Source organism: Cryptomeria japonica, unplaced genomic scaffold (assembly GCF_030272615.1).
Source record: "Cryptomeria japonica unplaced genomic scaffold, Sugi_1.0 HiC_scaffold_380, whole genome shotgun sequence".
Classification (NCBI taxonomy): Eukaryota; Viridiplantae; Streptophyta; class Pinopsida; order Cupressales; family Cupressaceae; genus Cryptomeria; species Cryptomeria japonica.
The window spans coordinates 20,763-37,073 of NW_026729201.1; the positions used below are offsets into that span (position 1 = coordinate 20,763).

The 16,311-nt window shown below is 38.1% G+C and overlaps 2 protein-coding genes across 2 annotated transcripts; both read left to right on the forward strand.

Annotated features, from left to right (window-relative positions):
- The first annotated feature begins 10,397 nt into the window (after positions 1-10,397).
- Positions 10,398-10,766, forward strand: LOC131871231 (glucan endo-1,3-beta-glucosidase-like). Its single transcript, XM_059215933.1, has one exon. The coding sequence runs from the start codon at positions 10,398-10,400 to the stop codon at positions 10,764-10,766; it is 369 nt and encodes a 122-aa protein (XP_059071916.1).
- A 3,371-nt stretch (positions 10,767-14,137) lies between these two features.
- Positions 14,138-15,800, forward strand: LOC131068606 (glucan endo-1,3-beta-glucosidase). The gene is made up of 2 exons (XM_058003836.2): positions 14,138-14,325; positions 14,449-15,800. Exons 1-2 carry the CDS (start codon positions 14,250-14,252, stop codon positions 15,519-15,521), a joined length of 1,149 nt encoding a protein of 382 aa, XP_057859819.1. The 5' UTR covers positions 14,138-14,249; the 3' UTR covers positions 15,522-15,800.
- Positions 15,801-16,311: the final 511 nt, after the last annotated feature.

The window sequence follows — 16,311 nt, forward strand, 5'->3', positions numbered from 1 at the left end:
CGAGGGTCTAAATTCTTCTTCCATATTCTTAAAATGAAACAAGCCAGAGAAAAAATTGACACTATCTGGGATCAGAATAAGAACCTATCTGAACCAACTGAAATTCTTGAATGTTTTGCCCAGTTCTATAAGAACCTATTCTCTACTGAACTAGGTAGGGAGGAACAAGAGAATGCTAGAAATATTATTATGTCCCTAGTTCCCAAGCTTATTGACAAAGAAGACAATAAGGTACTTGACATGGATATTACAAAAGAAGAAATCAGGGGAGCTATCTTGGCTCTCAGCAATGACAAATCCCTCGGCCTTGATGGAGTTCTAGTAGAATTTTATAAAGAAAAAATTGGTTGGATTGTTGATGATCTTTACTCCCTATACACTGAGGCGATAAATAGTGGCTCCTTAGGCAAGAATGTTAATCAAGGTCTAATAAAAATCATCCCTAAGGAAGGAGACAAAACCTTAATTAAAAATTGGAGACCCATCACACTGTTGAATGTGTCCTACAAAATCTTAGCTATGTTGGTTGCATGCAGACTAGAAAAGATCTTACCTAAGATTGTCAGCAATACTCAAACCGGATTTGTTAAAGGACGATACATACTAGAAAACTTAATTACATGTTGGGAGTCCCTGCATTGGGCAAAGGAATCAGGGCAGAGTGGAGCCATGTTGCTCATAGATTTTGAGAAAGCATATGACAGGATAGAATGGGAGTATATCATTCAGATGCTTCAATCATTAGTATTCCCCCCTGGATTCCCCCCTGGATTTTGTAATCCTGGCTAGGAGGATAGCCCCCTCCAGGATGGCTTGAGAAGTTCTCTCTTAATTTGGTGGGCCCAACATAGATTGTAAAATATTTAGGTATTCCTTTCTCCATCCTCCCAAATCTAAAAGAAATGTGGGAATGGGTAAGGAACAAGATAGATAAGAAACTCTCAAAGTGGAATAAGAATTTTCTCTCCTTAGCTGGAAGATTCCAGGTCTGTCAAAAATTTTTAGCCTCTTATAATATCTATTTCTCATCAGCCTGGCTATTTAAGAACTACCAATTTAATCATGTCCAAAAGTTGATTAGGGAATTCCTATGGTCAGATGGCAAGGGAACTAAGAAACAACATGCAGTCAAGTGGGAATGGTGCACTATGAATAAATTTTCTGGTGGGATGGGGTTGAAAGACCTAAAGCTACAAGGTATTGCTCTTGCTTCCAAATGGATCCTTAAGGCCGTGGAAGACAATGAACCATGGAAAGTGCTTATAAGGAATAATATTAAATTCTTTGTTCCTAAGAAAGCTAAGAAATGGAAGGACCTCCCATCATTGGATAGTCTTATGGGGCAGTTTGAGGTAGCTTCGGTTGGGTTTGATATCTTCCAGTCCCTATGGAAGGCCTGGGAACAAGTGAGGCACTTGGTGAATGCCAAAATTGATGGCACTAAATAGGGGAATATTGCTGACAACAGATCAATATGGTAGAATTTATTCCATAATGGAAAACCGTTGGCCACACTTCAAGGTTGGTCTGCATTGAAATGGCATAATAGGGGTATTAAAAATTTTGAATAGCTGTTTACAAACAACCAACTCAGATCATGGGAGGAGCTGCAAAGCACCTTTTCTATCCTGGAATCCTAGAACAGGACATATAACATCCTTAGATTGGCATTAGGCTCTGCTCTCCCCCCCCCCCGCACTTACCTTTCCCTCACCCCCCCCATGACTGTGCTCTGCTAGATAGATGACACACCTCTCCCTTCCATAAAAGCCAAGTGCATTCACTCCACACTCACCGAGTCTGATTCCATCTTTCTGCACCTTAATAAATTCTGGGACCTAGACTGGGAACTGAAGACTTGGAATGATTGTCTAAGTATGTTTTGGATGGCCCATAATGAACCTAAAAAACAATTCTTTGGTTGGCAATTACTGCTAAATAAACTTCCCATAAAAAATAAGGAAGGTGCTTTAATAAACTGTAGCATTTGTAGAGTACCTGAATCTGTGAAACACATCTTCCTTGAATGCCATTTTTCTAAGGAAATATGGAGAATATTTGGTTTTAACTTAGAGTCTGGTTCTCTTGAGTTCATAGATTTTGTTCTAGGCTATGTCAAGGGTCGTAAGAGGATTGCTAATGTCTTTTGGTCTTGTTTTTCTTTGGAAGTTTTGTGGCTAATATGGAAGTATCACAATGATGACATCTTTAATAGCAATACTAGGCACCTCACTGAGTCTCTTAGGAGACTCATTGCTCATTCTATTTCTGTGCAGGTCACTGTTGTGCTTAAACTTGACTCGGACAAGTTTGATAGATGGATCAAGGACGGGGCCACTACTGTGTACATCTGTGAACTTTCACATAGGTTCACTTGGGAGAGAGATGAACCAGACAAAGCAGCCTTTGAACAAGCTTTGGTGGCCTTCATGAGGCAAATGGTTCGTAGAGAAATGCATATGGAGATCATCTAGGAGGAGGCCAGTCTGATCAGTGAATGCACCTCCCATCCTCATAAGAAAGAATAGCTTGATGGTCGGGTGGAAGTATGATAGGAAGGAACTATGGGCTAGGTGGCAGGGACGTCCGAGAGACCTGGAAAAAGAATGGAGGTTTTCATCTTTGCTCTTTTTAAAGAGAATTTGAAAACAGGGGATGAGACGGAGCGTCACTTCGGCCTCTTCTATCCAAATAAAATGTTTGTGTACTCTGTCAATTTTTATTCTTAAATAGTTTTTGATAAAGATAAATGAGTTTTACAAGGATTGAAACTTAAAGTTTGACAACAGCCGGCCAACAGCCAAACTGACAAAAAACGGTAGCAAAACAGGAGAGCAACCCTGAACAGAAACAAAAACAAAGGAAATGCAGACAAATAAGCGAAAGCAAAAGAAAAAGCTCTCAATTAAGTGAGAGCACCAGATCCTTATTTTTTTGGATGAAAATCCTGTTGATTTCCTCAAGCTCCTCCATGATGAATTTGGAGGTGCCCTTGTTGCTGCTTCTGCTCCTAGTTCTGGAACTGGGTCCAGTGGTTTTGCCGTCTCCAACAGCCATATCATCTCCTCCAAGATCTTTCACCAGTTCACTGTGATAGGATCTATAATCAGCAACCATGGCATTAATCTTTTCAAGCCTCTCAATGTTGTTGTTCATGGCTTCTTTACTAATGTCGACCAGGTTCTTGAGATTTTTCTTAATCTTAGCCATGAATTGCTCCACGTTATCAATCCTTTGTTCGTGATTGCATTTCATCAACTCAACATTCTGGGAGAGTTTTTGTGTCATAATCATGAGTTTCTCTGGTTTGTTGGGCTCAGGGGAAGCAGTGAAAATATCAATTATTTCTGTAACCCCCATTTTGAGGGTATCAATTTCTCGCTCGACCCACTTCTAGTAGCTCTCCTGGCTTTTGGTAGCTTCCATGACCATATTAATCAGACTACTAGCCTTCTGATTTCCATAGCTCTCTTCATTGGCTATGGTCCCATGTCTTTCTTTTTGGACATTGATAGGGATGTCTAGTTTAATCCCTTGGTATGTAATCTTCGGGTTGTGATCCTTAGCCGACAACTTTTTCTTTTTGGTGAGGGGCTTGGCCTTGGAGATCAGTTTGCTATTGGTTTTGTATTTGCTAGCCGCCCATCTAGGGGGATTCTTGCTGCCGAACGTCCTAGGAGTGACCATCATTTCCCTTTTATCCTTAAATAGTTATTTATTGTTTTATCATAACAATATTATGTTTCTCTTATATATGTAATATCCCCACTCTGAAACAAAATTAATGAACGAATAAATAATAATATAATTTATTATTAAGTTGAACTCAGTATTAATATAATAATGAAATAGCATAATTATAATATATAAATGAATGATAAAATCAAATCTTAAATAATAAATAAGATACATATTAGTGATGATCAATAATAAATCTTATTAATGACTAATAAGATTTATATTTCATATTTATTAAGTATTAATATTATTAATGTATTTCATATCTTAAATATTTATATTATTTATTAATATCTCATATTTCATTTATTATTAAAGTCAATAACTATTAAAGGCACCGCTTGGGTGGTTAGTATCAAGACTTAGTGATCGATGCATATAGAATGAATAGAATACTGATCAAGCATTAAACAATATTTGATTAACAAACCAAAAATATAAATCAGTATTTTAACAGCCACAAGTTGAGTATTCAACAGCCACGATTTGCTATATAAACAAATCAGTCAATTGTGAAGTGGCACGAGTTTAGGAAGAGAGTAGTCTCTTGGAAAATCATGTACTAAGTCATGAACAACAAGGTAATAAAATACGATTAGTCAGTAGAAAATCTGATATTAAAGGTTATGGTTATAGTTAGTAATGACTTCCTAAATAAGTACGATTAAGAATAAACGGAGAGTTGCATTTGGTTCCCATTTATGACACCATCTTAAGATATATTACAGTAATCACTTAATAATGCCCTAGCTGATTAATTCTCATACATCTTGACAAGGATTTATGAATTATTCCATAAGACTATGCTAATTCCTTATATTTCGGTAGAAGTCATGTATGAGAAGACAAATATTTACAAATAAATTACAATTGTCTTGAGATTTATCATTTTGAATAAATTCTAAGATTTGGGGGAAATATTAAATTAAGTTAGTGCCTAATTAGGGCTACAAAGTTACAAAACCATGAAATTCTCTCTTAATAGTAATGTAAAGACATTATGATGGTCCATGAAACAATATTGTCTTGTAATTATGTGATCGATCCTACTTAATAATCCAATTGCATAAACAACATTCTTATCATTCTCATGAAGGCATTTATTTCATTCCTTAAAAAAAAGGTGCAAATGAAAATGAAACAAAGAAAGGATTTTGCAATGAAGAACTCAATAACCTATGATTATATTATTCAAAAGATTATTGTATTAAAAAATGGAGATGATGACACATTAAAGTATGTTTTTGATATAGGCTTCAATCAAAATGTACACTGTTTTTATTACAGAACAAACAAGTTTTGAAGGGACCCGAAACCCTTTAACAAAGAACTACATCAAAAAGCTGCCATGAGTAAAACCAAAAGAGTTACAGACCAAGGGCAACAAAAGACCAGTAACAAGAAAAAAGCTAGCAAAAAAACAACAGAAAGGAAAAAGCTAGTACAAATTTTTTAGAGCCTTTGCAGCCTCGATTTCTAGTTGAGTCATGTTAAGACCTATTTTCTTAAGCTTCCGGATTTCCTAATTTGTGGATTTCATCTTCATATTAGCTTTGGTTCTTTTACAAGGCCTAGTCATTTCCTCTTTTTTTTGGTCCAAGGCATCGACATCCACTTTGGTAACTTCCTTATGGAGGGATTCAAGGTTTCCAACCATGTTGTTTATACTATTTGCATAATCCTTCACCACTTCGTGGCTATATGTGACCAAAGATATCAAACTCTCATTAACTTTCAGAAACTTGTTCTCCATCTGACCCAATCTACCCTCAATCTCTTTCTTAATTTTGTCCTCCAACTATGACAATTTGCTATCATAATCTTTCTTCATCTCACTTACCATACCCATAATTTTATGCATGGAATCCACAATTGACTTTCTCTAGTGCACTGTCCATTGTTTAGTAGCCTAGATATCCTATTTCCTGTTAATTGCGCAAAGTTTCACATTGATGTCCTTAATTTCATGGAAATCCTATTTAAACATTCTAAAGTTGTCCACATCAACATCACAAGCCATGGACAAGACATCATCAGGGTTCTCCCTTTTTGGACCGAGGAAAGATGAATTGGCATTAAGGTCCTTTGGGAAGGGGGGTCTATCACTTCTAGAAGGGTGTGGGATAAACATTTTTGGGATGGAATTGTGGGACAATTGAGAGTCAAAATTTGAAGTAGAAGCAGGGGAGGTTTTACCTTATTTAGCTTTGTGTCTAGTCCTTAAAGAAGACTCTGACCCAGAATCAGATTCATCCATGTCGGTATTCCATTCTTCCTCATTAGAAGATAGGCTAACATGATCTTCTTCCTCAGACTTGCTAGAACCTTCAGGAACCCTAGTCAAAGGGGAGGACAGGGATTTGATGTGCTCATGGATAAGGAAAAGAAACATCCCATGAAGGATAGGGAATTTTTTTTTTCCTATGGTCCTTAACGCTAGCATTTAATGGATGACATTAAGAAGAATGAAGAAGAAATCTTCACACTGTGCCTAAAATGATTAAGCAGAACAAAATGATGCCCATAGGCCCTAGTATATCTCCCATCAAGGATAACATATTTCATCAAAACAACAAGATCAGAGTGCCAAATAGATTTGATGTTACTTGTGTCATAGCTTCTTTTATCCACTTTGGCGAGCTTTTCCCTCTTCTCTTCATTTCTGGGAAATATTTTCACAACAACGTCATACATTATTTTGTTTGTGTAGAATTTTACACCTTCCTTTGACAGACCATTGACTTCAATGATTAACTTCTCATTAATTTACACCTTTCTACCCTCAATTTGAATTTTTCCATTCTTCAAACCCTTGGCAAATTTCTTTGTGACATATTCATGCTCTCCATGCAATCTTTCTATGAAAGGGGTAAGACCACCATGATCCAAAATCCACCATATTATTTTGGTCTTCCTAAGCTCTTCACAGTTTAAGGGTTCAACCCTTTTCCTTTCTCCTCCCATGGTGTCAACAATGGCATTGGTTCGCAGTGTAGGACAAATTTAGAAGGGGTCCCAAGGTACCCAAAAAGCGTGTGACACAACCAAAAATAATACAAGAATGACATGCTTAATCGTTAAAATTTGAGTTATCATATTAAGGGATGACATAGTCATTTAATGTTATAGCTTGTTTTGCCTGAGCCAAATCATATAGCATCGAGGCCTTAATTTCATCCGATAGCCTATCACTAAGCCCCCATACTTTTTCATCATTGCTCCTAACTCCCAAATCAGCAAAGTGGTCCGCTAGACCATTATCTTCCCGATAGGCATGAGATATATTAAAGTTTCGAAATGAATTTAATAAATCCCTAGCTCACTCAATCCAACATTTGATGTTCCAAGTTGGTTTTTGTTTTCCCAATAAGCATTGGATTATGTTGTTAGAGTCCCATTCAAGCCAGACAGAATTAGCATTGATTTTTTTTCCAACAAAACCCCATGGTAGGCAGCCACAACTTTAGCAAGGTGGTTTGTCTTACATCCAAAGGGGAGTGCCACTGCTAATAAGATCCTACCAGTTTCATCCCTAATCACTCCCCCACACCCACCTAGATTGAGGTTTCCCTTGGCTGACCCATCAAAGTTGACTTTGACCCATCTAGCCAAAGGAAGTGTCCCATGAGCATAATCCCTAAGGGATTTGATCAAACTGGGATCACTGGGATAATCCAACCTTATGTTCCATTTAGAAGCAATATCAACATCAAAAGAGGAGACAATATTCACCTTAAGCTTCAAATTATCCTTGGTAGATAGAAAGTTCTCAATGATAGCTCTTGGAGTTTTATTTAAAACAACTAGAGGGGGAGAGGCGACATTCCTGAAGATTCTATTATTATGTTCTTTCTAAAGGCCCCGGGCCAGATGAGGGAAAGATAAGGACCAAAGCAGCTCTGAGGAATGATTGGTGGTCAACCCTCTCCATTGGGTAAGGAGGTGCACAAGAGATGAAGGAATATGGCTTCAGTGAGCCTCTCCATAGGGTTTGTGGACCTAGCTACATTTTTTGGATGCTATGTTTCCTCTTCAAAAACATCTTGTCACAACCTATCCTCAATGACTTCTAATCTTTGGAACCAATCATCCTCATTATTCCTCTGAAGACTAGCATTTCTCCTGCCTCTCCTTCCCCAGTGCATATGGATCCCCCTCTAGGCCATCAAAGTTTTTTCTAATACTAAACTGATGTAGATCTTGCAAATAAACAAACTCTACTCTATGTATAATTGAGGAAATTAGCATAATAGCAACAAAAATTAACAAGAATATTGGGTTATAATACCCCACAAACCCTTCTTTTGTATTCATCTCTAAAATAAAAAAGTTACATCTTCTAGAAACTTACTGCTAAATTAACAATAATACCTTTTTATTTAGTAACTGGAGCCTAAAACCCTTCCTATGTAGACTACCAAGCAACTAGTTAAAATAGATAAACTAAAGAATTAACTCCTAAATTACCTCCTACATAGAGTACAATGCAATCAGTAGTTACACAAAAAATCATAACCTAATTTAACTCCTAAATTGACTACTATGCAATAGCTAACTCCTATGTAGTCTATTATGCAACAACAGTTAAGAGAGTTATGTACAACAATAGTTAAGACATTATTGCATCACCATCTCAAAGCTATTATAATTTGCTTGGATATCTTATGATTTGGGGCTACATGATATCAAGAAGGCCTATAGGTAGATGGCTAGAAAGTATCATCCTAATGTGTGTCCTCCTGAGGAGCTGGGTAGTATACAACAAGGTATGTGCACTTGCATCTCTAATGGTAGAACTTAGTTGTGGATTCTTGATGAAGCACACACTAATGGTGCAAGAGATTACATTTATTTGAGGCACACCTTTTCCTCCCAACACAAAGAAAATTAGGTGGGATTATTTATGATTGACTACACATTTACCAATAATCAAAAAAATTCTACAACATGAGAAATGTGGAATCCAATGGAGAGTTTCCCACCATATATTGCCTATCGGCTAATAAAACAAGAGTCAATGTGATACTATATAGCATTAAGAACATAGGGAGTGTGCCATGCATGTATGTAAGGTAATGCATATAGAGAATTCATTTCCTACATAGGTTTGGAGTATAAGGGTTGTAGCTACTTGGTTTGTAGGATTAGTCCATAAAGTGAGATTAGTAGAAGTTTAATGAAAAAAGTAGATAATGTTAAAAAAAATGCAGTGGGATAGGTTGTACAATTATCCCAAACACATAATTACCCTAGACAATTCCTTACTCCTAGCCACTACCATGCACAAAGTTCTTCATTACGGACTTGGCTTGAAGTTCCACACAAGACAAAACCGACAAGACATGACATCAAGTTTAGGAGGATTTCTTATTTTATGTCATATTTATGAACATCATCTTGATGCATGCTTGGTGAGTCTTGTTGGGACCAAGTGTCTTCTATGAAAGGGTAATTCTGCTCACTCCAGTCCTTTCCCACCCTTTGATTTTAGATATGAGTCGAGGAACGTGCCTAGGATAAAAATCTAGCATGAGCAAAAATCTACATGAGAATTTAAATGCTAGTGAACTACCCACATAATATAGCCTATTGGCAAATAATGCAATTGTATTTCGATGGAATGCATCCTTGAAGAAACCATAATGATTCTCATTGGGGGATGAACATAAATGTTCTTCAAATTACTGATAACCAAAGAAAACTAAAATCATGCCTACTTATCTTGTGAGAGTGCTATGAATTCTGAGAAAGTTTCTTTGTACAATGAAATCTTTATTTTCAACGCACATGATATGAATCACGTTAGGGTTTTCAATCATCAACTCCTGTCTATAATTATCAATGTTCATCTTGAAAACCCAGTAGTGTTTCAAATCATATAAAAAATCTCCTACTTGCGTGAGTAATACTTCTCTGACTGAAAGAAGGATTTTTGTTTCTTGCGTGAAAATATCTCATTTAAATGTCTAAAATTCAAGAATATCTCTTCCGAGTTGAATGAAGACAATGAAATCAATTACCATTTTGACATCAAATTCTAATTTAGAGGTGACAACACATAGCATTTGATTTCGACTTTGTTGAATTTTGAAGGATACCTCTGAAGTCGTGGAGCATGGAAATTATTTGATGTTGAAGTATAACCTACTGAGGTAACATGCACACGACATTCGACTTTGCCAATTGACCGCTCAAGGAAGTCGCCGACTATCAATTTGAATACAACTCCGACTAATTCTCTAAGTAAGATTAAAGGAACACTTCCGAATCCTTCACTTTTTTATCCAAAAGCTTGTACTGCTATTAAAATCTATTAAAAGTAAGGCACAATGTTGCCGAGCTCGATAATGAGGACTCTCCTCATATGTGTTTGCATGACCATCCTGTACAACTCAATCTCTGGAGGTGACTCATGTCTTAATTGTACTCTTTCAATTCTAACAGATGACACAGCTGTAAATATGGCGTGAAATAGTTATTTATCGTTATCTATTGACTTATAGCTATCTTGGCTGTCTACTTGTGCAGATTGTAACAAAGCAGCAGTGAGAAATGCTCTGATACGAGACAACAATTTGGCCGAGGAAGAGGAAGTGGTGATTTATTTGGTACTGATTTATCAAGCTCATTTTTTTAATAAAATAGGAGTGAACAATGGAATGGTGGGAGACAATTTGCTTCCCCAAAAGGAAGCAGTAGCTTTAATGCAGAACAACAATATTGGGAAATTGAGGATTTTTTATGCACAGCCTGATACACTAAAGGCCTATACTAATTCTGGCATTGAAATTATTGTGAGAGTCACTAACGATGAATTGCAGAACATCTCCTCCAGCCAAGAAGTGGCAGATAAGTGGGTCAAGGACAAAATTCAGGCGTACTATCCTGCCACCAATATAAAATACATTTCTGTGGGCGACCAGGCTCTGGAAAAGCCTGAGTATGGAACGTATGTTCTTCCGGCCTTGAATAACATTCAAGTTGCTTGTTTGACAACTCCACATTGTACACAATCTCTAATGAAGTGATACCTGATGTCTATATATTTCGACCTATCATGAAACACCGGATTCTCAGTCAACTTAATGCAACTCTGATTGTCGCAGTGTATCACTGTAGTCTCCACATTTTGACCAAACAAGGCTACTAGCAACAACCGAAGCCATATAGCGTCACATGTCACCATGCTAGCTGCTATGTATTCCGACTTTGCAGAACTTAGAGCCATAGACTTCTGCTTCCTACTGAACCAAGAGACAACTCCTGATCCCAGACTGAAACAACACCCTGAAGTGCTCCTCTTGTCTGTTGTACTGCCTGCCCAATCTGCGTCAGTGTAGCCCATTAACCTAATTCCTTCACCTCGAGCATATCTAATCCCATACTCGCTTGTACCTCGCAAATAATACAACACATGCTTTGCCGCTGTCCAATGCACTTGCTTTGGCTCAACCATGAACTGACTAAGAGAGTTAACTACAAAAGCTATATCTGGCTTGGTGTTGACCAAATACATGAGAGAACCAATCAACTCCCTGAATAATATGGGATCTACATCCTTCTCCCTAGATGTATCTACCTTCCTCCAATTCGTGATCATACATGTAGACATGGCTTTGCAATTTTCCATCTTGAACCTTTTCAAGATTTCAATGCAATATTTCCCTTGTCCATGAAAAATCTCTCCATCTGTCTGTCATACCTCCATGCCTAGAAAGTAGTGCATAAGTCCCAAATCCTTCATCTCGAACTCTGCTGCAAGGTCCCACTTGCACTCTTCTATGAGCCCTAGTGAACCTGTTAGAAACAACTCATCCACATATAGAACAAGAATGAGAATCTCACCCCAACCACCAAGTAGTAGAGATTAGCATCCGCCTCACTCTTCACAAAGCCCATTTCCTACAAGTAACTATCAATGCGTTCATACCACGCTCTGGGAGCTTGCTTGAGTCCGTACAAAACTCTCTTTAATCTACACACGTGGGTCTCTTTGTTGTGTGCTACAAAGCCTTCTGGTTGTTCTATGTATACCTCCTCTTTCAACTCACCATTGAGGAACACTGTCTTGACATCTATTTGATTGAAGTATACCTGGCAACTGGAGCAAATGTCTCCTCATAGTCTATTCCCTCCTTCTGAGAGAACCCTTTTTCCACAAACCTTGCCTTGTATTTCTCGATGCTACCATCTGCACCATGCTTGATCTTATAGATCCAACGTGATCCAACCATAGCTCTATCTGTTGGTCTAGGCACTACCTCCCAAACATCATTCTGCATAATTGAAGTATACTCCTCAACCATAGCATCTTTTCACACTTCATGTTGTGCAGCCTCCTGATAGCTAGAAGGTTCATTATCTACCAACTGACTAACTAATGTAACATAGTCATCAAACTTGGCTGGTTGTTTCCGTTGTCTACTACTCCTCCTAGGAGTACCCACTAACTCCTGAGTATTTCTTTGTGTCTGCTGAACCTCACGGTTGTTGCTGCCAACTGTAGAAGATGAAATATCAACCTCCATGTCTTCTTGATGCATCTCTTCTTGCACCTGTTTCTCCGTACTCTGAGAACTCTCACCTCCTGAGCCTATGCTTGTACTAGTAACTCTACTAGAGCTTTGCTGACCTTGATTCGGTTGAGTGATCCTTGGAGCTTGTGTTGGCTGCTCAATCTGATCATTTGCTCGTGAATCTCTGGACCTTCTAAATGCCTTGTCCTCCATGAACTTGACATCACGTCGAACAATAATCCGCCTAGTCCCTGGAATGAATATGCGATATGCCTTTGAGGTTTCACTGTACCCCACAAAGTACCCTCTTTTTAAAGTCTGATCTAACTTGGTATGTGTATCCTTTGGAATGTGACAATATGCCAAACTCCCAAAGATCCTGAAGTGACAAACATCTGGCTTCTTCCCAGTGAATGCTTCCTTTGGTGTCATCTTCCCTAGAACCTTATGTGGAACCCTATTCTGTATGTATACTACCATACTACATGCTTCTACCCATAAGTAACGGGGCATATCCTGGTCATGCAACATAGCCCTTGCTTCCTCTGATATAGACTGATTCTTCCTCTCAGCAACTCCATTCTATTGTGGATTGTAAGGAGCAATCCACTCTCTCTTGATTCCTTCTCTGGTACAGAACTCCTGGAACTCATTGCCTTTATACTCGCCTCCATTGTCTTACCGAAGAACCTTTATCTTCTTTCCTATCGAACTCTCCATAAGAGCTTTGAACTCTTGGAAGCAACTGAAAACTTCATCCTTGGTCTTCAAGAAGTATATCCAAGTCTTCCTGGAGAAATCATCAATAAAAGTAACAAAGTACTCATACCCTCTGAGAGATTTTGTCGATATTGGTCCACATATATCTGAATGTACTAGATCAAGAACACCCTTGGATCTAGTGTCACTCCTTGGAAAAGTTGCTTTCACAAACTTTCCCAGCACACATCCTTTACATACATCATCATGCTCTGTGCTCACCTCTGGAACACCTGTCACTGTCTCATGAAGCAAATTAAGTGCTCCATGATGTATATGACCCATTCTCCTATGCCATAGATCTCCTCGATCTCTAAGATTGCTGCTACTCATGAGTGCCTTAGGAATATCAAACTACAGCCTATAAAGCTGACCGCTCCTAACTCCAATAGCTATGGGTGATTTCCAATACTTATGCTTAATCAATACATGTGGCCCTCTAAAGAGTACATTGTACCCTTTGTCCTGAAGGATAGATACAAAAATCAAATTCATCCCTAAGCTTGGAACATGCAACACATCATGAAGAGGAATCATCTCACCATTCTCCCTCTGAAACTGAACAGTCCCTTTCCCAACTGAGTTGAGTTTGGACAATAATTAATAAAAATTGTTTGAACTCTAACTACATTTGTTAGCAAACAATTATTTACTAATTATTTAGCAAATGGACAAACAGCTGTCCAAGCTACCAAACTAACAAACTAACAAAAACCCAATAGTGTTTCAAATCATATAAAAAATCTCCTACTTGCGTGAGTAATACTCTTTTGATTGAAAGAAGGCTTTTTGTTTCTTGCATGAAAATATTCTAAAATTCAAGAATATCTCTTCTCAATTGAATAAAGACAATGAAATCAATTACCATTTTGATATCAAATTCTAATTTAGAGGTGACAGCACATAGCATTTGATTTTGTCTTTGTTGAATTTTGAAGGATACCTCTGAAGTCATGGAGCATGGAAATTATTTGATGTTGAAGTATAACCTACTGAGGTTATTTGATGTTGAAGTATAACCTACTGAGGTTATTTGATGTTGAAGTATAACCTACTGAGGTAACATGCACACGGCATTCGACTTTTCCGATTGACCGCTCAAGGAAGTCGCCGACTATCAATTTGAATACAACTCCGACTAATTCTCTGAGTAAGATTAAAGGAACACTTCCGAATCCTTCACCTTTTTATCCAAAAGCTTGTACCGCTATTCATATCTATGAAAAGTAAGGCACAATGTTGCCGAGCTCGAGAATGAGGACTCTCCTCATATGTGTTTGCATGACCATCCTGTACAACTCAATCTCTGGAGGTAACTCATGTCTTAATTGTATTTTTTCAATTCTAACAGATGACACAGCTGTAAATATGGCGTGAAATGGTTATTTATTGTTATCTATTAACTTATAGCTATCTTGGCTGTCTACTTGTGAAGATTGTAACAAAGCAGCAGTGAGAAATGCTCTGATACGAGACAACAATTTGGCTGAGGAAGAGGAAGTGGTGATTTATTTGGTACTGATTTATCAAGCTCGTTTTTTTAATAAAATAGGAGTGAACAATGGAATGGCGGGAAACAATTTGCCTACCCCAGAGCAAGCAGTAGCTTTGATGCAGAACAACAATATTGGAAAATTGAGGATTTTTGATGCACAGCCTGATACACTAAAGGCCTATACTAATTCCGGCATTGAAATTATTGTGAGCGTCACTAACGATGAATTGCAGAACATCTCCTCCAGCCAAGAAGTGGCAGATAAGTGGGTTAAGGACAATATTCAGGCGTATTATCCTGCCACCAATATAAAATACATTTCTCTGGGTGAACAGGCTCTGGAAACGCCTGAGTATGGAACGTATGTTCTTTCGGCCTTGAATAACATTCAACTTGCTATTGAGAAGGCCAACCTGCAGGATAAAATCAGGGTCTCCGCCACTAATGGCAGGGCAGTTATACCCGCTTCCTTCTTTCCATCGAAGGGAGCTTTCAGCGATAGTGTGAAGGACAGGATGCGCTCTTTTCTGCAGTTTCTTGAAGATCACGGATCCCCTTACATGGCAAATGTTTATCCCTTTTTTGGGTACCTCGAAAACACCAGCATTAGTTTAGATTATGCTTTGTTCAAATCCACGGCTCCGACTGTGAGAGACGAAGGTAGGATATACAGCAACTTGTTTGATGCCTTAGTGGATACCATCTATTCGGCCATGGAAGCCCTGGGATTTACGGACATACCAATTGTTGTTACTGGTAGTGGATGGCCGTCTGATGGAACTGGAGATAATGCTCATGTCGCTACCATGGAAAATGCCCAGACGTACAGCAATAATCTGATCAAACATGTGTTGTCTAATGCAGGGACGCCTAAGAGACCTGGAAAAAGCATGGAGGTTTTCATCTTTGCTCTTTTTAACGAGAATTTGAAAACAGGGGATGAGACGGAACGTCACTTCGGCCTCTTCTACCCAAATAAAACGCTTGTGTACCCTGTGAACTTTTATCCTTAAATGTTTATCTATTGTGGTCACTGTTAAGATAAATCATAATAGAATTATGTTTCTGTTATAAACGCGTCATTAGATTTCCACTAGTTGTCAATAGCAGCTGAGAGGTGTTCAATTTCTATCCAAACACTCGTAGTTCGCTGTCCATAGTCTCCATTTACCTATCAACCTTCATTAGTTTGCTGTCCAACTGTTAAGCAGATTTACAGGCAAGTAGTTGTATCTTTGTTTATATAAATATGTATCACTTGATGAATACATGTCTACCGAGTTCTTCAGCTATTTTGGTCTCTATTGTATTCTCTGGTGTTCTATATCTTTTTCCTTTGCAGTATTAAATTCTATTGTTGTATCGGAACCCTTTATTCTTTGTTTGAAGAGTTTGAAAGCTGTGGTTGGGTTTTGTGAGGTAAATATTGAGTGAGTTGATGAGTTGTAAGCTGTCTTCGTGTTAAAGTTTGGTATGTGCTTGAAAAGAAGCTGTCAAGAAAGATTGTAGGAGAAACGATACTCATTGCTGCTGCTGAGAAGAGGCTACGATTAGCCAAGTGATTGACTTATTATGTCTCCCTAGAAAAGATACCCTATGATGAGTTTGACAAGCTTAAGTGCTGCATATTTTCTACTTGAATTTTAGCCTGTAATAAGGATTGTGATCTAGTGTTTGGCCATCCAGTCTGCTCACAATCTGAAAGCGGATTCCCCAAAAGTGTAGAAACGGAAGTTGCTAGACTCTGCCATTGATCTGTTGTGGAAGTAATATAAGCTGTAACCAATTCATTTGTAATTTTTA